This window comes from Pseudorasbora parva, chromosome 7, assembly GCF_024679245.1.
Source record: "Pseudorasbora parva isolate DD20220531a chromosome 7, ASM2467924v1, whole genome shotgun sequence".
Taxonomy (NCBI): Eukaryota; Metazoa; Chordata; class Actinopteri; order Cypriniformes; family Gobionidae; genus Pseudorasbora; species Pseudorasbora parva.
Window position 1 is genome coordinate 2,533,759 of NC_090178.1, and position 25,945 is coordinate 2,559,703.

General features: G+C 37.3%; 2 protein-coding genes across 4 annotated transcripts in view; both read left to right on the forward strand.

The window, feature by feature from the left end:
- Positions 1 to 886: 886 nt before the first annotated feature.
- ncoa7a (nuclear receptor coactivator 7a) lies at positions 887 to 22,314 on the forward strand. Of its 2 annotated transcripts, XM_067449490.1 has the most exons (7): positions 887 to 1,012; positions 10,126 to 10,276; positions 11,815 to 11,940; positions 13,431 to 13,583; positions 18,042 to 18,137; positions 18,226 to 18,299; positions 21,645 to 22,314. In XM_067449490.1, the coding sequence occupies exons 1-7, from the start codon at positions 987 to 989 to the stop codon at positions 21,778 to 21,780; spliced, it is 762 nt and encodes a 253-aa protein (XP_067305591.1). In that variant the 5' UTR covers positions 887 to 986; the 3' UTR covers positions 21,781 to 22,314. The 2 variants fall into 2 exon arrangements, with proteins under 2 accessions (XP_067305591.1, XP_067305592.1); XM_067449491.1 differs by lacking the exons at positions 887 to 1,012; positions 10,126 to 10,276 and adding an exon at positions 11,494 to 11,732.
- A 2,786-nt stretch (positions 22,315 to 25,100) lies between these two features.
- Positions 25,101 to 25,945, forward strand: part of azi2 (5-azacytidine induced 2) — a 35,146-nt gene continuing 34,301 nt past the window's right edge. The window contains exon 1 of one of the 2 annotated variants that reach the window (XM_067447782.1): positions 25,101 to 25,386. The gene's annotated coding sequence lies outside the window, so the exon portion shown is untranslated. The remainder of the gene's footprint in view (positions 25,387 to 25,945) is intronic. The other variant, XM_067447781.1, reaches the window with a different exon arrangement.

Sequence of the window (25,945 nt, forward strand, 5' to 3'; positions counted from 1 at the left end):
CACCTCTCTCGTCTCAGTGTGTGCTCTTAATCTCTCTGACGCGCGGTGACGATCTGATAGCATTTAGCTTAGCCCACTAAGCCCAGTTCTCAGAAGTGCTTTTCCGCTATACATTATAGTTCTCCTTTTTAATCCGCTTAGAAATGCGCCACGTTTTATTTTATGTCACCATACTTGATCGTTCAGCTATTGGTGTAACTGTATTTAAATAGAGAAACCGTGGAGGTGTTTGGTCGCTTCTAACTTGATCTCTGTTTGGTACCATAGTGAATGAACTGGGCTTAGTGGGCTAAGCTAAATGCTATCAGATCGTCACCGCGCGTCAGAGAGATTAAGAGCACACACTGAGACGAGAGAGGGATGGATCAACTCATCTTAGGTAAGGGAATAACAGTTTAATATAAAAGCGGTGAAGTATCCCTTAAACAGAATTAGCATTTTTCTAGCATAATGTTAGCATGTTGTTAGCATTATGGTAACACTATTACAATGTTGCTAGTGTGTTTTTAACAAGATGTTAACACAATTAGGTGTACACTGTTAGCCTTTTTGTTAGCATAGTGCTAAAACATTTGACTTGTTTTTATCATGTTTTAACCCTAAACTAATTGCTATTAGCATGTAGCTATTCACTGCAAGCATGTTGAAAGTCCAGTTTGTTAGTATTAGTCAAAAGTTGTCTTCTCATCTGATAATCTGGTTTCATGTTGACTTTAAGAGAAGCTGCTGATGCTTCACGTTTCTCTGGACAGGACTTTATCACACTTTAGGTCAGCACGGAGAACTCATCTGGAGTTAATGTGTGACCTGGCCTTCTTACAGCGGTTGTGAAACGCCTAGCAATGACTGGCCTTGAAGTGCGTCTGGGAGGGTTTTCCTGCAAAAGCAGCTTATCTCAGCGGAGATTGTGGTATAAATGCAGAGTTCAGCTGGAGAGTGTGTGTGGATATGAGCCTTCATCGTCCGTCTGCACTCTTCTGATCAACATGGGTGTGGCATACAGCGTGGGAGAGTAAGTATCTCAGACTTTTAAATTACACTTTCGTCGCTGAATTTGAACCGTGATGAACTTTAGCATCTATTGAACCTTTGCATTGCCAGAGCTGGACAGTAACTAAGCACATTTACTTGAGTGCTGTACTTAAGCACACTTTTTGAGTATCTGTACTTTACTTAAATATAATTTTTCTGTAAACGTATGACTTTAACTTCACTCCATTTGAAAGAGAAATATCGTCCTTTTTACTCCACTACATTTCTATCAAGGTCCTCGATGTCGAAAGTCGTTTCTGTCGCAGCTTTGAAAGTCAGTGGATGATTTTTTTCTTCTTTAAAAGGTGTTTGGGTTTTTGCAGAAAGCCTTTCAGGAATCACTCTTGTAGAGTCTCGTGAAGTTCAATGATTTCACAGCATTTATTAAACACTGATTTATAGTTTAGAGCAAAATGGAGGAAGACGGATGTCCAAATGCTCATTTAGTGGAGTATTCACATAAACAAAGTTGATTCTGTCTTCAGTGAAGGTGAACAGTGTGAGAATATCAGATGTGTATCAGTGTATTGGATCCGTGCATTCGGCCTTAAAGTGACAGCAGCTTTGTAACTTTTCTACAAGTATTTAAATGAGTTTAAGTTAGTCGTCTGCTAGTGTGTCAGATGGAGCGTCACTGACTGGCTTAAACCATGATGGCATAATGTGCATTTACACAACTATAATACAATAATGCAGTGACATAAAGAAGGAAATTTACTTTTGATACTGAAGTACTTTTGAAAAAAAATACTTCTGTACTTTTACTAAAGTAAAAATCTGTTTTTACAACTTTCACTTGTAATGGAGTAATGTTTGACCAGCAGTACTGTTACTCAAGAAATGAAGTTGTGTACTCTGAAGATTGAACTAATGAAGATTCATCATGATTAATAGATTAAGTAATATATGTGTTGCTATTAATTATGACATAATGTATACATTCCCTAATAACAAATTATATTAACTAATAATGTAAATGAATGGATTAATTACCACAGTGGGTCAAAGCCATTAATTTCCTTAACTTCCAGTTGTCTGCTTTAATTAATCATTACCTAATGATTTGCAAATGTTTCATTATGTTATGACTTTACTTGTTGAGGCACATGACTATAAACTAATTATTAAGTAATATGTCATTGTGGTTTTCTGGTTTTGAATTCATTTTGAATTAGTTAATAGTGATGCGCCTGAAGTCAAAACATAATGAAACCTTTGTAAATCGTAAGCTAATGATTAATTAAAGCAGACAACTGGAAGTTAAGGAAATTAATGATTTACGCATGAATTAACACATTAATTTACACTATTAATATATATATATATATATATATATATATATATATATATATATATATATATATATATATATATATATATTATATAATTAATACAATATGACCCATTTAACAAATAACTATTTAATGATTATTTAATCTATTAAGTTAGGGATAATGTCCACCCAGCCGGTTGTTATCGCAGAATAAACCCCTTCAGAGTGATCAGGACCCCGAGGCGAAGCGGAGCGTCACTCTGAAGGGGTTTATTCTGCGATAACAACCGGCTGGGTGGACATTATCCCGCTTATTACACGGCTACTAGTCTCAAATAAATTAGACACAAAATATTGTCTTGAGATTAAATATTTTATTAGCTCTTACGCAAAGCTTCCATGAAGAAAACCAGTTCCAACCTGCTTTAAGCCTTTATCTATTGCTGCTAAATGTTGAGAATGAATGCTGAAAGGGTTAGTTCACCCTAAAATGAAACCAAGCCTATGATTTACTCTCCCTCAAGTCATTATAGGTGTTTATGACATTCTTCTGTCAGACAAATACAATCAGAGTTATATTTAAAAAGTCCAGGCTAACGTTAATCCCAGCAGTAGTTGGAGCTGTTTCTGAAGTCCATAAAAAATGCAGCTGTCCGTCAAATAACGTGCTCCACACGACTCCGATGGGTTAATAGAGCCTTCTGATTCGACTCGATGCGTTTGTGTCAGAAAAATATCCATATTTAAAACTTTATAAAGGAAACCCGCCTTGAAGTCTTCCATTGTAACCCACGGCTGTTTAAGCCACAAGATGGCGCCAGCGTTAAGCACAGAAGTAGAACCGGTCAAGATAACTCGTAGTACCCGTATGAGCGGTGTGTGTTATCTGGAAATAACATACCGCTGGAATGAGCGATTGACCAATCAGAATCAAGTATTTCACAGAGCCGTGTAATAATCATGTAGAATTTGTATTAGTTACTGATGCAGTAATCATTAATAAATGGGTTAGTTCTTCATGAGTCATACATTAACTTGTGATTATTAGTTAAGCATGAATTAATGCATATTAGTGCACCCGCATTGAAGGTTTTACCAAAGGTCCTTAATTCATGAAGAAACTTTAACACCATAGAAGAGCCATTCTTGGTTCCCCAAATAATTTTTTCATCATCTGAACCACTTTGAATCTTTTTTGCAATGCAAAGGTTTATAACATGTACTTGACCCTGTTTACACCTGATATTAAGAGGCGTGTTGGTTGATACACGAGTAAACGAAAAACATTCAGCTTAAACCTGGGGTTTTAATTATGACCCACTTGCAATAGTTGTGGGTCAAATTTCGTAATCATACATTTTAAGTGCTCTGAACTTTAAATATTTGGGTAGCTAATTCACAAAAGTACAATGTAATCGCAAATTTTTTGTAGTGGAAACTTGACTAGCATTAAGCAGCTAATTTAATAAATGCCACCTTGCTAATTGGTAACACAATAGCATTAACATAGCTGATGAATATAATACATTTAAAAAAATTAAAACATAATGAACAGAAACTCTTCTAAACTAGCATAACAAAAACAAAACATTAAACATACTAAATCTCCCACTTAACATTAATCTTGCACAAAAAAAATATATTACACTTAATTTTGCCATTACTTTCTCTTTTGAGTGTCATGGCAAAGCATGCTGGGAAATATAAATCCCAGCCCAGTTTCGGTTAAATTTAAGTTAGTCTAAATTAGAAGAAACAAGTTAAAAAAAATTAAATCAATGAAACAATTTGGATTACTTAAAATGTGTCTGTTTTGAGAACTCAACCAAAACTCAACTAGCTTTTAACCCAATTAAATTCTTTTATCACAAAAAATAAATAAATAACCCAGTGATGTTTAAATGACTGATAAAAGAAGTAACCCACATCTTGGCACCTTTCAACCAACTGTGGTTATTTTAGGTTATTTTAACCTAATTAATTGGGTTAAAAGCCAGTGGAGTTTTGTTTTGTACTAAAAAAAAGAAAAAAAACAATGTTAAAATGACCCAACATAGTGGGTTGGTACAGCACCTACCCAACAGTGGGTTATTTTATAGGGATGTCCCGATCAGGTTTTTTTTGCCCTCGAGTCTGAGTCATTTGATTTTGAGGATGTACTGATACCGAGTCCCGATCCAATACTTCTATAAAACATTAAAAAAGAATAAGGAAGTGTGAAAAACAGATCCAGAATGTTCCTTATTTTTTATTTATTTCACCTTATTTTTACATTCAACAACTCTGATAACAAATAGAGCACTTCCATAAACAGAAGAAATCCCGGGTTCTCTACACAGGCGAATGGCAGGTCACTCGTTGCCATCATTTGTGCGATCTTGGCTGGGATGTCCTACGCCTTCGCTGTGTTTGTTTTTGAGGTGTCGTATCAAGTTTGCTGTGTTAAATGTGGCCTTTTCCTTTCCACCTCTTGCAATCCCAAGTTTACATATCTCACAGTTTGCTATTGCATTTGCAATGTTGTTGTCATCAACTTTATAATACCTCCAGACCGCAGACATACTCGCGCTTTTCGCTTCAAGCTGCTTCCGTTTTCTACTTTGCCAGCATTTAACCAATAGCGTCTCTGCAACAAACTGATGTCTTGCCATTATTGAAATAATAATGAGAATACGCATACACTGTAAAAAATTATTTAGAAAAAAAGTTTCCTGGTTGCCTTAAAATTTTGAGTTAATTGAAATTAAAAGTTTGAGTTAATACAATGAACATTTTTTGAGATTCGACAACCTTTATTAAAATATTATTAAAAGATTTTGTAAGTATATTGGGTAATTGTGTGTATTTTATTTCTGATGACGCAGTGAAACATGCCAAATAGTGCTATTTTTATGATTTATCAAATTTTTTATGTGGTTTAGATACAATAATATTTTGAGTTTCTATTCATTAAACAAATTTCCTTCATTGTATCAACTTTAATGGGTTACTTCAGCGATTAGCATATGGCTTTGTATCAGTAGAAACCCTGGAGTATATTTAAATGATCGTGCTCCCCCCTCTTATATCCCCCTGAGACGAGAGATTTATGCATTTTACTTCTGGAAAAATTCCTCTCGTGACGCAAATTGACGATATTTACGTCACGAGAGGAATGTTTGCCCAGAGGCTAAAGACTACAGCCAGCAGAGGGAGCCATTTCCGCATGTTTTCAACTCGTGCATGGGGAATGGAGATCACACTTACAGCACAGCTCAGCTACAGGCACTCATTTAAACGGATGCTAAGCAATGTAAGTGTTTTAACTTCTCAAATTAATTTCTATGAAAGTTAAGCTTCCAAAGGCATGAACTGAAAACGCGTTGTGAATGTATGCCGCGAATGTTGTCAAGATTACCTCAGCTCTCATCACGAGAGCTCATCAACTCATTTATGACGTTAAATGTAATCGGACTCCTAATCCCAGTCTGCTGTGAGACTCACGCGGCAACTCGATCGTTATATTGAACACACACGTTCAGTATTTAATTGTACTTTCTGAACTCAGTCACTGTAATCCAGTAGCGGTGGCTTTGGGAATGGCCTCACAGGGCAGCGAAGCATTCTGGGAATTGTAGTCTTTAATCCCCATGAGACAAAAATACATTTTCTGTCTTTTCTCAGTCTAGAAGGCACCAAATTCAAAAATAATTTCACATTTCTACTACATTAATGACCCAGTTTAAATACAGATTCATCTTCCCAGCGCTGAAGTACCCCTTTAAGTTAAACCAACACATTTTTTTTTATTACAGTGTATATCCAAGTCCTGCACTGTCAAAAAAAAAAAGGCAAATTGTGAACTTTTGCAGTAAAATCGACTTGGCTGTTTAAGTTATTTCAACTTAAATTATGTTAAACTGACTTTAAAAATGAGTTACATCTTGTATAACTAATTAAAAAAAGTTTAACATTTCTTAACTTATTTTGATCAGTTAAAACAATGTAAAAACCATAGACTTTAAAAAATATAGACGTAGTATCCGTGACGTCACCCATAGGATTCTGAAGAGCCGTTCTGAAGTGTAAAGTAGAGACGAGCTGGGCGTCGCCATCTTGTGAGCGAGTCATTGCACGTCACTCTCGGATAACAGAAGATGGGCAAAAAGGCGGGATGTGGGCGGAGCTTAGATGACACAATGACTATAGACGGCGGATAAATGGCTATCCGCCTGTAACCACGCCCTTAATTATGCATAACTTTAAGGCTTTAACATAGGGGTCAATGAGATTCTGCTCCTTCTGGAGCCGCTCTAGTGGCCAGTCGTGGAATTGCAGTTTACATTACTTCCGTATTGGCTTCAAGAGAGATCGCGGGAGGGTGCCGCTTGGTAACAACATATGTTGTCATAAAATATTGAACATATAATATTGTACGTATAATTTTTTACAGCGTGATCGGGAGGTAATGTCCAATCCCGATCGAGTCTGAGCGCACCTGACTGCACACTTGAGTTTTGGTTTTTACTTTTTAAAAAAACACCAACAAAAAAAAACAAAGATGTTAAAATGATACAACGTTTTTGGAAAATAACCCAACAATATTAAAATGACCCAGCATTTTTGAAAAATGAAAATAAAATTGAAATTGAAAAATAACCGAACATAGTGACCCAATATGTGTAACTCGACGTTTGCATAAATGAAACTAAGTTTAGAGAAAATTGTACTTCACAAGCTTCTTAAATTCCCTGCAACACTTTCTTTCATTTCTTGTTTTAAAATCCTTCCTTTGGCACTATGAAGAAAAGCCTAGGATGAATGAATGAATGAAGGAAAGAAGCGTTCACGTTTTTATAACGTGCTATTGTTCACCCAAAGCGCTTTACGGTCACGTCAGGATGCATTATGTTGGCTCTCTGCCCAAAGCCCTTATTCTCTCAGACGGGTTTCCAGTGAAGTCCTCAGTTACTGTATCTCACGCAGTCTGGATTCATTCCTGGCAGTCTGGATTCATTCCTGGTGTGCACGTGCCAAGGAAAGCAGTTTTAATATCGCTTCCAGATGTGCCTGTGCTCTAATAGCAGCACGACTTGAGGAATGCTCCTGCGAGACCAGAGTCTGCCGTTGACATCACAAGCAATTACTGTAACTTCCAGGAATTGCATCTTTTTATAGTCAGTGCATTACAGTCTGTTAGACCGATGGAGCTTCTGTGGGTCAGTATGCCCAACACACATTTACATGCAAATGAGTTACAGTCAGAGGCGGACCGAGTACACAGCTTCATTACTTGAGTAAAAGTACAGTATAAACGATCTTTGCCGGTGTTGTAAAACAATGAATTTAATGATTAAAAAAGAGTTTAATGATACACAGAGCACTTACCAACACGATCATCATTTCAGAGAGAAATAGTGACGGTGATGCAGATACGAACAAGTTCTCCGTTTAGGATTTGAACAAATTCAACTCAAGCCCCTTTGATGACGTGATGATTAGGGTACTGTTGATCATCTGTCCGTCATCGGCTAAAGCCCGCCCTGATGATCTCATTGGTCAGTGTCTGTTGATCATCTGTCCGTCATCGGCTAAAGCCCGCCCTGATGATCTCATTGGTCAGTTTCTGTTGATCATCTGTCCGTCATCGTCTAAAGCCCGCCCTGATGATCTCATTGGTCAGTTTCTGTTGATCATCTGTCCGTCATCGGCTAAAGCCCGCCCTGATGATCTCATTGGTCAGTTTCTGTCGATCATCTGTCCGTCATCGGCTAAAGCCCGCCCTGATGATCTCATTGGTCAGTTACTGTTGATCATCTGTCCGTCATCGCCTAAAGCCCGCCCTGATGATCTCATTGGTCAGTTACTGTTGATCATCTGTCCGTCATCGGCTAAAGCCCGCCCTGATGATCTCATTGGTCAGTTACTGTTGATCATCTGTCCGTCATCGGCTAAAGCCCGCCCTGATGATCTCATTGGTCAGTTACTGTTGATCATCTGTCCGTCATCGGCTAAAGTCCGCCCTGATGATCTCATTGGTCAGTTTCTGTTGATCATCTGTCCGTCATCGGCTAAAGCCCGCCCTGATGATCTCATTGGTCAGTTACTGTTGATCATCTGTCCGTCATCGGCTAAAGCCCATCCTGATGATCTCATTGGTCAGTTTCTGTTGATCATCTGTCCGTCATCGGCTAAAGCCCGCCCTGATGATCTCATTGGTCAGTTACTGTTGATCATCTGTCCATCATCGTCTAAAGCCCGCCCTGATGATCTCATTGGTCAGTTTCTGTTGATCATCTGTCCGTCATCGGCTAAAGCCCGCCCTGATGATCTCATTGGTCAGTTACTGTTGATCATCTGTCCGTCATCGGCTAAAGCCCGCCCTGATGATCTCATTGGTCAGTTTCTGTTGATCATCTGTCCATCATCGGCTAAAGCCCGCCCTGATGATCTCATTGGTCAGTTACTGTTGATCATCTGTCCGTCATCGGCTAAAGCCCGCCCTGATGATCTCATTGGTCAGTTTCTGTTGATCATCTGTCCATCATCGTATAAAGCCTGCCCTGATGATCTCATTGGTCAGTTTCTGTTGATCATCTGTCCATCATCGTCTAAAGCCCGCCCTGATGATCTCATTGGTCAGTTTCTGTTGATCATCTGTCCATCATCGTCTAAAGCCCGCCCTGATGATCTCATTGGTCAGTTTCTGTTGATCATCTGTCCATCATCGTCTAAAGCCCGCCCTGATGATCTCATTGGTCAGTTACTGTTGATCATCTGTCCGTCATCGGCTAAAGCCCGCCCTGATGATCTCATTGGTCAGTTTCTGTTGATCATCTGTCCGTCATCGGCTAAAGCCCGCCCTGATGATCTCATTGGTCAGTTACTGTTGATCATCTGTCCATCATCGGCTAAAGCCCGCCCTGATGATCTCATTGGTCAGTTTCTGTTGATCATCTGTCCATCATCGTCTAAAGCCCGCCCTGATGATCTCATTGGTCAGTTACTGTTGATCATCTGTCCATCATCGGCTAAAGCCCGCCCTGATGATCTCATTGGTCAGTTACTGTTGATCATCTGTCCGTCATCGGCTAAAGCCCGCCCTGATGATCTCATTGGTCAGTTTCTGTTGATCATCTGTCCGTCATCGGCTAAAGCCCGCCCTGATGATCTCATTGGTCAGTTACTGTTGATCATCTGTCCATCATCGGCTAAAGCCCGCCCTGATGATCTCATTGGTCAGTTTCTGTTGATCATCTGTCCATCATCGTCTAAAGCCCGCCCTGATGATCTCATTGGTCAGTTTCTGTTGATCATCTGTCCGTCATCGGCTAAAGCCCGCCCTGATGATCTCATTGGTCAGTTACTGTTGATCATCTGTCCATCATCGTCTAAAGCCCGCCCTGATGATCTCATTGGTCAGTTTCTGTTGATCATCTGTCCGTCATCGGCTAAAGCCCGCCCTGATGATCTCATTGGTCAGTTTCTGTTGATCATCTGTCCATCATCGTCTAAAGCCCGCCCTGATGATCTCATTGGTCAGTTTCTGTTGATCATCTGTCCATCATCGTCTAAAGCCCGCCCTGATGATCTCATTGGTCAGTTTCTGTTGATCATCTGTCCGTCATCGGCTAAAGCCCGCCCTGATGATCTCATTGGTCAGTTTCTGTTCAGGCATAATTACTCCTCTATGGATCAAGTCCAGACCGAACTACCCGAGCTCAAATGTTGAGGCTACTAAAGTACTGTACTAATAGTAAATGTACTCCGTTACAGTTCCCGTGAATGCTTGTATAATATGCATCTGATTTGACCTCAGCTTTTGTCTTTGGCTTCCTTAGAGTCGACCATCTGTACACCTTCTTTGTCCAGTGGACTCCGGAGACGATCTACAGTAAACACAGCAGCAAGCAGGATTTCCTCAAGGTCCATCCAGAAGCCCTCAGTGTGATCGACACACTGCTGAGTAATTCGGCAGCCAAAAACTGGAAGGTAAGTGGCGAATGTTGCACACAATTCCAGTTTGTTCTGTATTAACATGGTCAAAGTACACTGCACTTTCTAGAGAAATAACCCAACTAGCTTTTAAACCTGAGAAATAAAGATTAGAAGATACTCAAAACATTTAATATAAATAAAGTACAGGCCAAGAGTTTGGACTGATTGATTGATTGATTGAAAGCTTGATTTCTGAAGGATCATGATCACTGAAGACTGGAGGAACCATCCTGAACATTCAGCTCTGATCACAGAAATAAATCAGCATTTAAAGTAGAATACATTGAAAACCAATTATTTTAAATTGTAATAATAGATCACAATATAAAAAATAAATAAAAAAATCTGTATTTTTGATCAAATAAATGCAGGCTTGTTGTGTCCAAACTTTTGGCCTGTACCAGTCGTGTTAAATGAGGTTTTATTTATTTTTATAAACATTTTATTATTATTGTTATTATTATTAAATTGTAAAACATATTATTGGTTTAACTTTAAAAAAAAGTAAGTAACCTCTTAAAAAATGTAGTTTATTGAAATAAAAAAATTGAGTTGATACAATGAAGGAAATTGGTTTAATAAACAGAAACTCAAAATATTATTGTATGTGAACCACATATTTTTTTAATAAATCATAAAAATAGCATTATTTGGCATGTTTCACTGCGTCATCAGAAATAAAACACACACAATTACCCAATATGCTTACAATATCTTTTAATAATATTTGAATAAAGGTTGTCGATTCTCAAAAATGTTCATTGTATTAACTCAAAATTTTTAATTTCAATGAACTCAACATTTTAAGGCAACCAGGTAACTTATTTTAAAATATTTTTTTACAGTACACAAAAAAATTAACTTTTATTTTTATAAATAAAAATGATTTTATAAATAAATATAAAATTTCACCCAATGGGGTGAGAAAAATAACCTTGTTTCTGTTCGGAAACAAGATTTCAATCAGAAATAAGATTATATTTCTCACCCCATTGGCAGATCATTTTACCTGTTTTAAGCAAAAACTCACTTCATTTTGATTTTATTTTTAAGAAAACAAGGAAAAATATCTAATGCGTTTTACTGATCTAGTAAATGCTTTTTGATTTAAGAATTGTTAGATATTTAGACTGGAAACAAGACAAAATTACATTTTTTGCAGACAGGTTTTCCTGTGGGTGCACCTTTCCTGGATTCTCAAGCGAGCAGAAGCATGCTTTTATTTTCTGACCATATTTGTCAAAGCTTCCTCTTCCTCTTCTGTGAGGTTTTATCTAAAACGAAACTAAGCATGAAATGTGAGATGGGTGGGTGGAGAAATGTGGTATAAACGAACCGCTCACAGCTGCTCACAGAACACACTCAGAAGAAATCACTGAACATGAGGCCAGTGCAAGAGAGCATTAAGATCCTTTACTTTGCCAATGGGTCAGAGGAGCCGTTTGTGGAGGTGAGCTTTGGGGACGAGTAGAGCACCTCACTGTAACTCACATTCAGTCACTAATGCTTCACATCTGTTTGTTTTCCTCCAGATCGTGACTGTAAATCAGCAGAAGCGGCGTCCGAGTGTTTACAGCTCCTCAGATTCGGAGTCTGCGGAGCTGCTGCCGGTTTTAATAGACCACGGTCAGATCATGAACGAACACCATCTTGAACAAGTAAGTGCGCTTTTCTGATCCAATCACGCACGTGCTTTAGATGCTAGCACTGATGTAAATGTGGATCTCCACAGCTGGCGAACGTTTTATAATTCCCATTTCTGAAGTCGTGATTACGAGCTTATCACATTCAAATTTTGCATTCACATCCGTGTGCAATTTTTTACCTACACTGCAAAAAAATGCTTTTCTTACTTAGTATTTTTGTCTTGTTTCTAATCCAAATCTCTAAAAATTCTTAAAACAAGAAGTATTTACTAGACAAGCAAAAGTAATTGCCTTGCTTTGGGAAAAAATAACTCAAAATGAAGAGAGTTTTTGCTTAAAATACGATAAATAATTTGCCAATGGGGTGAGAAAAATAATCTTCATTCAAACAGAAAACAAGATTATTTTTCTCACCCCATTGGCAGATTATTTATCTTATCTTAAGCAAAAACTCTCTTCATTTTGAGTTATTTGTTCCCAAAACAAGACAATCATGGTAAATGTTCCTTAATGTAAGATTTTTTTAGAAATTTAGACTAGAAACAAGACAAAAATACTAAGTAAGAAAAGCATTTTTTGCAGTGTAGATGCAATTTAGAAAAGCCCAATCAGGGACAGGAGTTGAGAATTAGCATAACTGCAAAAAATGCTTTTCTTATTTAGTATTTTTGTCTTGTTTCTAGTCTAAACATCTTAAAATTGTTAAAGCAAGAAGTATTTACTAGACAAGCAAAAATTATTGTCTTGCTTTGGGAAAAAAATAACTCAAAATGAAGAGAGTTTTTGCTTAAAATAAGCACAATAATCTGCCAATGGGGTGAGAAAAATAATCTTCATTCAAACAGAAAACAACATTATTTTTCTTACCCCATTGGCAGATTATTTATCTTATTTTAAGCAAAAACTCTCTTCATTTTGAGTTATTTTCCCTCAAAACAAGACAATAATTTTTACTTGTCTAGTAAATGTTTCTTAATGTAAGATTTTTTAGATGTTTAGACTAAAAATAAGACAAAAATACTAAGTAAGAAAAGCATTTTTTGCAGTGTAGAGAAAGGTATTTACGAGAGCAGCATTAGATGCGAGCACTAGGCCTGTCACGATAACTACTTTTTGTTTCACGATATATCGTCCCATAAATAATTGCGATAAGCGGTATTATTGTCATTTTAAGACTATTTTATGCCACTGAATATATAATCCTCATATAATAAACAGCAAATGAATGCAAGTAGACCTACACTCTTTCAAATGACAAACTTTTAATTCTTTAGATCATGGAAATTAAGGGTAAAAAATATATTATCCGAGATAAAAAATGTTTTTTTTAATAGATAGTAAATAAACATTTTCCTTTGTAAAACGGTTTTAACTCGTCATTCTGCGTTGACTTTTATCCTCTTAAACTCCGATGGACCCTGTACTGGGAGGGTAATGACATTGTCATGTATATACTTTCTAGCAGGCCTAGCAAGCATTAATGTAAATGTGGATCTCCACAGCTGATGAACCACATTCCGGCTCGGACTCGAGGTTATCCGTGGAGGCTGGTTTACAGCACGGCTGAGCACGGCACAAGCCTGAGGACACTTTACCGGAAGATGGGAGAGTTAGACAGACCGGTGCTTATGGTCATCAAGGACACGGACAACCAGGTGAATTCACAGCTGCATATGTGTAAAGTTAAAGAGTTAAAGGGATAGTTCACCCAAACATGAGCCTGTTATCTGCTGACCCCCAGTGCATCCAACATGTAGGTGTGTTTTTTTTCTTCACTAGAACATAAATTAAGATTTTTAACTCACCCGTTGCTGTGTGTCGGTCATAAAATGCATGTGAATGGGTAACAATTCAATGAGAGCAAAAAAAAAACATGCTTAGACAACATGCACAAAGAGCCCTGTGGCTCATGACCACACACTGATATCTTGAGACACGAACTGATCAGTTTGTGTGAGAAATCGAGTCGTATTTATATCATTTTTTACCTCAAATACAACCCTATATACAACAGAACACGCTTCACTTCTGGTAAGGTCAATAATACATGATCTGGATATATGACCTTACCGGAAGTGAAGCGCATAATCGTAAACAAATATATAAATACGGCTCGATTTCTCACACAAACTGATCAGTTCATGTCTCAAGATATCAGTGTGTGGTCATGAGCCACAGGGCTCTTTGTGCATGTTGTCTAAGCGTGTTTTTTTTGCTCTCATTGAATTGTTACCCATTGACATCATTATATGACCGACACACAGCAATAGTTGAGTTAAAAATCTTCATTTGTGTTTGACTGAAGAAACAAACACACCTACATGTTGGATGCACTGGGGGTCAGCAGATAAACATCACAGGCTCATTTTTGGGTGAACTATCCCTTTAATGTGATAGTTCACCCAAACATTACAATTACCCCATGATTTACCAGTGAATGCATTAACTGATTAAATGTCTACTTTGAATGCATTTGAGCGTTTGGCACATGCATCAATGCAATGAAGTTAAGATCTATTTTATGCAAATGGAAGTCATAATATAATTGCTTGGTATTAAAGAGTTAGTTCACCAAAAAATGTAAATTGTGTCATTAATTCCTCCTGTGGTTGGACAGCCGTCAGACCTCTGTTCATCTTCACACACAGATGAAGATATTAGTGTTGAAATCCGATGGCTCAGAAAGGCCTTCATTGACACCAATGTCATTTCCTCTCTCAAGACCCATAAAGGCACTAAAGACGTCGTTACAAAGCCCATCTCACTACAGCGGCTCGACAATCATTTATGAAGAGGCCAGAATAGAGTTAGTGCGCAAAAAAACGAAATAACGACTTATATAGTGATGGCCGATTTCAGAACAAAGCTTCGAACCGTTATGAGTCAGTGAATCGATTCATGATTCAGATCGCATGTCAAACTGCTGAACATTTCCTGGCTAGAGTAGGATACCGAACTGTACTTTTAAGGGCACAGATCGAATAACTTCAGTTCTAATGAGTACAGTTTAATTTACCACACACACACGCACGCTTGTTTCCATCACATTTGGACATAAATGCATGAACTTTATCTCCAGAGCCGCTCTGAGAGTCACTTCATGAGGATTTTACCATTTCATTTGAGAAAAACTACCGTCATATCATAAACACACAGACTCAAAGGTCGTAACGGCAAGATGAGCTGTTTAATTTACCCCATACACACACACACACACACACACACACACACACACACACACACAATCACTCGCGAGTGTTTCCATCTCATTTGGACATGGATGCATGAACTTAATTTCCGGGGCAGCTCCGAGAGTCACTTAATCAGCATTTTACTGTTTCATTTGAGAAAAACTCCCGTCATATCATAAGCACACATATCCTAAACACACATATCATAAACAATCATATCATAAACACACATATCATAAACAATCATATCATTAACACACATATCATTAACAATCATATCATTAACACACATATCATAAACAATCATATCATTAACACACATATCATTAACAATCATATCATTAACACACATATCATAAACAATCATATCATTAACACACATATCATAAACAATCATATCATTAACACACATATCATAAACACACAGAAACTTACGGCAACCCGTCAAAAAAGTTCAGTTTAACTTGACAAATATATCACTGTTGTACAGTAGAATTTAGACACTTCTCAATGTGATATTAATACTAACACTAATGTAATCATAATAAATTATCAAAATTACATTTCAAGTAATAAATCGTAATAAAGTAGTAAAGTAGTAAGTAAGTTCGGAGAAGTCGAAGACAAATTTCCACTAAGGTGGACAATAAAGTCGAATGAATGAATGAATGAATCACAATATAATTTAAACAGTATTAAGATTGATCAAAAAGCTTAATTAAATTAAAAGATGAATTAAATTCATGTTTTATGTCTTAATTTAATTACCAGAAAATACACAAAACAGAGTTGGTGGGAGATCTTTTTTTTTAATAGAAATTGAATAAAAATAAAAAGGTTGTTTTTATGAATTCAGTTAATTAAGTAGCTAGTAGTCTAATATATACAGGTGAACAGTAAACAAACAGACAGAGACAATAATGTCAATAACACTTCTATAAAGGACAGTTTCTTTACAGTTATTGGTGTAAACACCCCTGGTTTTACCTGTTAACGGTAGCCAACCCTAGTCCTGGCTAATCCATGCTTTATAATGTATAATCACTGCCATTATAATTAGCCAGGACACTTTTTTTTTTCAGGCAATTATATTATGACCTCCATTTACATGAAATAGATCTTAACTTCATTGCATTGATGCATGTGGCAAACGCTTAGGTAACTTGCATTGAATTCAAAGTATAATCCGTTCATGCATTCACTGGGAATCGAACCCTTGACCTTGGATGGATTGAGCTTGTTTCATAATGGATGAACTTTACTCCGTTATTGAACCGAACTGATGTACACTCAAAAAAATGACTTGTTTAATTTACTTTAAAAAGCAGCATCAAGTGGTTCCACACAACTGAATTGAGTAATTTTTACAAATAACAATTTAGTTATATGAACAACAAAAAAATCAAGTAAAGTTGACAATTTCTTTGAGTAAATCCAAACCATTTGAATTTGTCACTGTTATATAATATTTATATGTGCAGTTTACTTAATAATGTAACATTTTATAAAAATGTATTATATAAGGTGAACACGGTTATCGGTTAAATTTACCTTATTAAATTAACTATTTGCTCTACAATTGTTAGTGGAAATTGTTTAAATATCAAGCATATTTAAAAAAGAAGAAGAAGAAAAATAAAGAAAAATAAATCATTGTTCACAATTTTATTGAGGACAGGAATTCCATCCAATAAATATGCGTATATGAGTGCCTTAAACATAGCCCCAAAATTACAGAAACTCCTCTAAATGTCAAACATAACTGAACATTAAACACCAACATAAACTAACACCATCTTTCCCTTTGCTGAAAAACACATAAAATAACACTTTAATCCTTAAATTTTCTCTCCAAATGCAGTCCCTTGCAAAGCATGCTGGGAACTGCTGGGTACAGATCCACTGCCCAGTTTGTTCATTTTACTCCGCAATGTTAAGTTGACCGAACAAACACTGACAACACTCATTTTTAGTTGAAACAACTCAGTAAATTTAAGTTAATGTAGTTAGTTACATGAGTTTTTTAAGTAATGTGATCAAGGATGATTTGAGTGCAACCAGAGGTGCACAAAGTACAACTTCATTACTGGAGTAAATTGGTGATTTTTACTTAAGTAAAAGTACAGAAGTATTAGTTTTCAAAAAAATACTTAAGTATGAAAAGTAAATTTCCTTCTTTATGTCAGCGCATTATTTTATTATTGTTGTATAAATGCACATTATGCCATCATGGTTTAAGCCAGTCAGTGACGCTCCATCTGACACACTAGCAGACGACTAACTTAAACTCATTTAAATACTTGTAGAAAAGTTACAAAGCTGCTGTCACTTTAAGGCCGAATGCACGGATCCAATACACTGATACACATCTGATATTCTCACACTGTTCACCTTCACTGAAGACAGAATCAACTTTGTTTATGTGAATACTCCACTAAATGAGCATTTGGACATCCGTCTTCTTCCATTTTGCTCTAAACTATAAATCAGTGTTTAATAAATGCTGTGAAATCATTGAACTTCACGAGACTCTACAAGAGTGATTCCTGAAAGGCTTTCTGCAAAAACCCAAACACCTTTAAAAGAAGAAAAAAATCATCACTGACTTTCAAAGCTGCGACAGAAACGACTTTCCACTTCGAGGACCTTGATAGAAATGTAGTGGAGTAAAAAGGACGATATTTGTCTTTCAGATGTAGTGAAGTTAAAGTCATAAGTTTACAGAAAAAATATATTTAAGTAAAGTACAGATACTCAAAAAGTGTGCTTAAGTACAGTACTCGAGTAAATGAGCTTAGTTACTGTCCAGCTCTGAGTGCAACTAACAACAGTGAAAGTCATCATTGATTCTGCTGTGTATCGGCTGCTTTAAAGCCATCTGTACTGCAAAGCTAAAAACAACCTTTTTGTGTAAATCCTCAGGTGTTTGGAGCGTTTTCCTCCGAGCCGTTCAGAGTGAGCAGCTACTGCTACGGGACGGGAGAGACGTTCCTCTACAGCTTCAGTCCGGAGTTTCAGGTACCCGTCGCTCCGCTCTCATCCCGAAACCTCCCGTCGGATCGCATACACGAGCCAGTTTTGACCTGTTGTTTTGGTTCTTGTGCAGATTTTCCGCTGGAGTGGAGAAAACTCCTACTTTGTGAGAGGATTTCTCGACTCGCTCCAGATTGGAGGAGGAGGGTAAGCCATTATTATCAGTCTTTTATTGCTTTATTACATTTCCACCTGCAGCCGCCAGTTTTGAGAACGTGTCGTTTGTTTCGTCTTTACCACACTAAAAAATTATTCAGAAAAAAAGTTACCCAGGTTGCCTTAAAATTTTGAGTTTATTGAAATTAAAATTTTGAGTTAATACAATGAACATTTTTTGAAATTCGACAACATTTATTCAAAGATTATTAAAAGATATTGTAAGCATATTGGGTAATTGTGTGTTTTATTTCTGATGACGCAGTGAAACATGCCAAATTGTGCTATTTTCATGATTTATCAAATGTTTTATGTGGTTCAGATACAATAATATTTTGAGTTTCTATTTATTAAACACATTTCCTTCATTGTATCAAATTAAATTTTTAATTTCAATAAACTCAAAATTTTAAGGCAACCAGGTTACTTACTTTTGCATAGACTGCAAAAGAATATGGAGGTAGTGTCCGTGACGTCACCCATAGGATTCTGAAGAGCCGTTCTGAAGTCGTAAAGTAAAGATGAGCTATAATTGCAGCAGAAAATGTGCAAAGAGGCGGATGTGGGCGGAGCTTAGGTGACATCATGACTAACAGACAGCAGACAAACGGTTATCCACCTGTCACTCAAAGTGGCCACGGCCTTAATTATGCAGAACTTTAAGGCTTTATATAATGTAAATGAATGAGTTATAATGTAAATGAAAAATCACCCCCCTCACAGTCGTCAAAATTAGCCGTATAGACCAAAACCACAATTTGTACCAGACTTTAAACATGTTTTATTCTGCTGTAAAGTTTTTTTTTAAATGAAGCTCAATAAGGTTCTACTCCCTTCTGGAGGAATTGCAGTTTAAAGGGATGGCTCACCCAAAAATGAAAATTCTGTTGTTCCAAACCTGTATGAGTTTCTTTCCTCTGCTGAAGACAAAAGAAGATATTCGGAAGAATGTTTGTAACCAAGCAGAGAGAACAACCATTCACTACTATAGTATTTTTTCTCCTACTCTGGTAGTGAATAGTTGTTCTCTCTGCTTGGTTACAAACATTCTTCCGAATATCTTCTTTTGTCTTCAGCAGAGGAAAGAAACTCATACAGGTTTGGAACAACAGGGTGAGTAAATGATGACAGAATTTTCATTTTTGGGTGAACTGTCCCTTTAAGTCACTTGCGTATTGGCTTCAAGATGAACTGGGGGAGGTTACCATGTGGTCTTTACTCATAATGATGAAACTTTTGAAAAACCGTTAAAAAAAATCTCGAAATTATCCATGATCCAAACAATTCCCCATGGTCAAACGCATTTCCATGCATTGGGAAACCCCTTTTCTTCATAGCTGACAGGTGTGTTTAGATGAATTATGCATCTGTATTCACGGCCATTGATGCAGACTAAAGAGGAAGTTGTTTTATTTTACACTACTACAGTATCTGGAGCTTCTGCTTTTTGATTGTGGAAGTGAGGAGAAGATCTGTTATGCAAATGATTCCTCCTTTATCCTCTGTGAAACATTAGATCATGCCTGAGCTTCTGCTTCATTTAAAACTGAGATTGATGGTGATGATGAAACACGAAACCTGTGGGAAAAGGGCTTTCACGCTGTTTGACTTATAGTGCTTTTATGGTGCAAAAATGCATTTTTATCATTTATACGTTCAGGCTCATATTTCATTGAAGACATAAATGGTGTGTTTTGATGAACGGATCATCAGGATTCGTGTGCTTATGATTCATTGTCAAATGAATAATTGTGATTAATTACAATAGGCCCGTATTACTTACATTTCAATGATAATTTAGTAAAAATTACAATTGGATTGTGTAATTTTACATTTTAATGTAATATTTATATGATATAATAATAAATGTAATAAAATAGGCCTGTATGATTGTGTTATACCGTTAATATTATCTGATTATATTTCAGATAATATTCTGAAAATTAATTAATAAAAATAATATATATCTATACGATAGATAGATAGATAGATAGATAGATAGATAGATAGATAGATAGATAGATAGATAGATAGATAGATAGATAGATAGATAGATAGATAGATAGATAGATAGATAGATAGATGGATGGATGGATGGATGGATGGATGGAACGGGGAATAAACAGACGGCAGGCAGAGAAGCAGGATCCAAATGCAGGGGAAATTTAATAACCAAAACATTCAAAAATCAGGAACAAAATAACACTGAGCAAACGAAAAGAAAACACGGGGAACCGAGAACTGAGAAATACCCGCATAACAGCAAACAATGATCGACAGAGAACAACTGAATCACAGAGGTATAAATACACACCAGGGAACAAGGCTAACAAGACAACAAGGGGAGTGGTAAATGGGAAATACCTGGGAAAGCTAATCAACATAAAAAACTACAAGAACTACAAACTCCACAGGAAACAGGACACAGAACAATACACAGATACCGTCAACATAAAAGTCCTACAGAGTGCCAGACACTGAACAGATGTGACAGATAGATAGATAGATAGATAGATAGATAGATAGATAGATAGATAGATAGATAGATAGATAGATAGATAGATAGATAGATAGATAGATAGATAGATAGATGGATGGATGGATGGATGGATGGATGGATGGATGGATGGATGGATGGATGGATGGATGGATGGATGGATGGATGGATAGATAGATAGATAGATAGATAGATAGATAGATAGATAGATAGATAGATAGATAGATAGATAGATAGATAGATAGATAGATAGATAGATAGATAGATAGATAGATAGATAGATAGATAGATAGATAGATAGATAGATAGATAGATAGATAGATAGATAGATAGATAGATATTGTAAAAATAGGCCATATTATTTACATTTTAAGGATAATTTAATAAGCATTATAATACATTTTGATTGCATGATTTACATTTTAATCTTGTGAAAATGATTAATATTTTTAGTATGATTTGTTTTAATGTTGAGAAAATTAATAATATAATTAATGTATATATATATATATATATATATATATATATATATATATATATATATATATATATATATTATGTGTGTATGTGTGTGTGTGTGTGTGTGTGTATAATAATGCAGTTTGATTAAACCCCCTTTTGATATAAAGACCGTTGACTATCTTTGTGTATTTTTTTTTATATACTTCAATCTTCTTCTTCTTTCGGCTGTTCCCTTCAGGGGTCGCCACAGCGAATCATCTGCCTCCATCTATTTCTATCCTATACTTCAATATCTGACTAAAACTAGGACACGATATTGCACATCTGATGGCAACTCATGGAAGAGTTTTTAACGATTGTGGTTGTTTGTGTGACAGGGGTCCGTTTGGTCTGTGGCTGGACGCCGACCTGTACCGCGGGGCCAGTTATTCCTGCGACACTTTCTGCAACCGGCCCCTCAGCCTCCACCACGACTTCACCATTCAGGATCTGGAGGTCTGGACGTTCGTCTGAGCAAAAAATGGCTCTAATTCGTTATCACCGTTTCATCTGTCTAACCAGCCCAACTCGTCCGTGTACAGAACTTGTTCCTCACTTGTAAGCGGCTTCAGATAAAAGCTTCTGGTAAATGAACCACAATGTCATTTTAAAGCAAACAAGTTGAGGCAGGATTTGGGTGTTCAGTTCCTGTTTTCTGTAAGAGTAACTGCCTGACGGGTCCTAAACGGCATGCGAAAGATGCCACGCTTCAAGCGCACATGCTCCAAATTATGTTGGCAACACAGCACACTAGTTTTGAGACGAAGCCCGTGAGAACTACTGACTTTACTTTAAAATGCACTTACCGAGAACTCATAATGTGTCCGACTACTAACTATCCATGAAAAAGGATTTGAAAAGGTGCACTGTATGATTGTGATTTTACTATGCTATTTTTTTACTGTATTTAAAGAAGTCTGTGATGACTGTTAATGTGTTGAATTGTGTTTATGATGCAGTGCTGGCGCTGCGTCTGGGATTTTGGAGGTCTAATAAAACACGTTGTTTTTTGGGAAACTGTGTCTTCTTTCCATCAGTAAATCACACTACATCAGAACGGAGGAGCGCGGGCCGCCCGTGCATATACAACAACACTTAAATACAAATCACTGTGTAATATTCATCTCATAGTCACTGTATACCCGGAAGAATATGTATACTGTAACCGAGTAGGCATAACATTATGACCGGTAAAGTGAATAACACTGATGATCTCTTCATCACCTGTTAGTGGGTGGGATATATTAGGCAGCAAGTGAACATTTTGTCCTCAGAGTTGATGTGTGTGAAGCAGGAGAAATGGGCAAGCGTAAGGATTTGAGCGAGTTTGGCCAGATTGTGACGGCTAGACGACTGGGTCAGAGCATCTCCAAAACTGCAGCTCTTGTGGGCTGTTCCCGGTCTGCAGTGGTCAGTATCTATCAAAAGTGCTCCAAGGAAGGACCAGTGGAGAACCGGCCACAGGGTCATGGGCGGCCAAGGCTCATTGATGCACGTGGGGAGCGAAGGCTGGCCCGTGTGGTCCGATCAAACAGACGAGCTACTGGAGCTCAAACTGCTCCAGAAGTTAATGCTGGTTCTGATAGAAAGCTGTCAGAATACACAGAGCAGCTCAGTTTGTTGCGTATGGACCAGTCAGGGTGACCTCTGACCCCTGACCCCGCCGAAAGCACCAGTGGCACGTGAGCATCAGAACTGGAGCACAGATGGAAGAAGGTGGCCTGGTCTGAGGAATCACGTGTTCTTCTACATCACGTGGATGGCCGTGTGTGTGTGTGTGGCTTACCTGAGGAACACATGGCCCCAGGATGCACTATGGGAAGAAGGCGAGCTGGCGGAGGCAGTGTGATGCTTTGGCCAATGTTCTGCTGGGAAACCTTGGGTCCTCCATCCATGTGGATGTTACTTTGACACGCTCCACCTACCTAAGCATTGCTGAGACCATGTTCAGCCTTTCATGGAAACGGTGTTCTGGTGGCTGTGGCGTCACTTGCAAGCTACAGACTGGACCGATTAAACTTACAATGATTAGTCTACAATTTTAGCATGAGTTTGTTCACCAAACCCCATAATAAACCGCAAGAGCAATTGGAATATAAGACACATAATGCATGAGATAATTCTGTGATACTTTTGTGTCTTTTTAAATAGCTTGACTTTGACATTATATGGACTTTTTTTTTTTAAACTTCTCCTTTTGTGCTCCAAAAAAGAAAGAAGGGGCTGTACGGCATCACAACAACACCAGGGTGAGTAAATGATGACTTCATTTTTTTTAGGGCGAACTGTCCCTTTAAATGCTTGCGCTCTATAAAACAAGATGGATTCTGATTGGCTATCTGTTTGTTCTGACTATCATTTATCTAGCAACCACCCAGAACACACTAGTAACCGTAGCAACTACCCAGAACATCCTAGCAACCGTGTAGCAACCACCCAGAAAACCCTAACAACAACACAGAACACCCTAAAAACGGCATAGCAACCACCTAGATCACCATAGCAACCACATAGCATCCAAACATATAGCTACCACCCTGAGCACCCTAACGAAACCCTATCAACCACATAGCAACCACCCCAAGTACCTTAGCAACTGCATAGCAAACACGTTAGCAACCAATCCAAGTACCCTAGCAACCACCCTGAGTACCCTAGAAACTGCATAGCAACTACCTGATTACCATAGCAACCACCCAGATTACCCTAGCAATAACCCTGAGTACCCTAGAAACTGCATAGCAACTACCTGATTACCATTGCAACCACATAGGAACACCCAAGCAACCACCTCAAGTACCATAGAAACTGCATAGCAACCACCTGAGTACCCTAGCAACCATGTAGAAAGAGCTTTGCAAACCACCCTGAGTACCATAGCAACCACCCGAGTACCTCAGCAACCACATAGCAACATCCTAACCCCCCCCAAGTACCTTAGCAACCGCATAGAAACACGCTAACAACTACTCCAATTACCCTAGCAACCACATAGGAACACCTAAGCAACCACCCCAAGTACCTTAGCAACTGCATATTAACATGCTAGCAACTACTCCAAGTGCCATAGCAACCACATAGGAACACCCAAGCAACCACCTCAAGTACCGTAGAAACTGTATAGCAACCACCTGAGTACCCTAGCAACCATGTAGAAAGAGCTTTGCAAACCACCCTGAGTACCCTAGCAACCATGTAGAAAGAGCTTTGCAAACCACCCTGAGTACACTAGCAACACCCTAGCAACCACCCTGAGTACTCTAGCAACCAAACAACAATATATCTATCAAAACTACTAAAAACCAAAACTTAAACTATTTAAAATCAAAATATTTTAAAACTATTTCAAACTTTCTGGCTAGGCTTTTTCAAGCCTACTTAAAGTTTGTATTTTTAATCTATTCTAGTTATTATTATATCATTCTTCTTTTTATTTCGGTTATTATTATGATCTTGAAAAAATTTTTATGGTTCATTTTTAATGTTTTGGCCACCACTGAAAGTTAAGATACCATGTAGTAATAATAATATTGACAATATTATATATACAATATATATGTTTTAACTATATCAACTAGGCAAGTTTGCTATCATCATCTCAAAATTACCATAATTACATTCACTATTTTATCCTTTATCTAATGTTTCCATTAGTTTAGTTTCGTATGGTCTTGTTTGAGATGATATTATCGATATCACACGAGCAGTTTCATGTGTGTCGTGCGCCACCGTGCGGCGAGCTGCTGTAACTGCAGCACAGCCACGACCTGAAATAACCAGCCACGGAACGCCCACACAATCACGAACGTCTTTCTTTATCACCAAAACAAAATAATCTTTTCGGATTTATGAGCGAACGATCGCAACGCGACTCAACGCCGCCTGGCTCCGAGCGCGCCGCGCTGTTTCCGCCGGAAGTCGAGTCAGCAGAGAAGAAGCACTTCCTGGAGAGTGTTTATGCTGCTAGTTTATCTGGTTCATTGTGTCGCGTTTGTGTGTTTGTTTGTTATTAAACCTCTCCGAGCCCGTGTTTTAACTCTATCATGGTGAATAGCTGCTGTCCGAACTGACTGCTGTCTGGTGAGTCATTATTATATTAATATATGATATATTTGACAGGAAACATCAGCAGATGAACATAAACACGCCAGTTTGACAGATGAAGCTTCGCTGCTGAAAAACACATTTTGCTCTTCATTCCGTGACAGTTTTCCTCTCATAATCTAAATATTTCATTTGATGCGTTATTATTTCCATCTACTTAGTTTTATTCCAAACTGTCGCTTGTTTTCTGCTGCTTTCTGTTTCAGTTTGTCAGAATAGCATCTGTTTATTAAAAGTCCCGTCGAACTGACACTTCAGTTTTATTTTAATATTAACATTTATATTAAAAAAGGTTTTGTAATGTAATCATATATGACATGTTGTCAGTAATATTATATATGACGATTGGTTCCACTTTAGCAATACTGTGTTATAGTATTAACAAATATTATAGCATTTCTATAATAAAAAAATAATATATATATATATATATATATATATATATATATATATATATATATATATATATATATATATATAAAATTTCACATATTGAAGTATTTGCCAGCGATAGTAATACCAATAATATTAATAA

Bases quoted from the DNA above. Each gene is read 5' to 3' on its own strand.
- ncoa7a (XM_067449490.1), top strand. From the start codon at position 987: ATGGGTGTGGCATACAGCGTGGGAGA. The intron at 13,584-18,041 runs GTGAATTCACAG...GTAAATCCTCAG, and splicing joins TCAAGGACACGGACAACCAG to GTGTTTGGAGCGTTTTCCTC. The intron at 18,138-18,225 runs GTACCCGTCGCT...GTTCTTGTGCAG, and splicing joins GCTTCAGTCCGGAGTTTCAG to ATTTTCCGCTGGAGTGGAGA.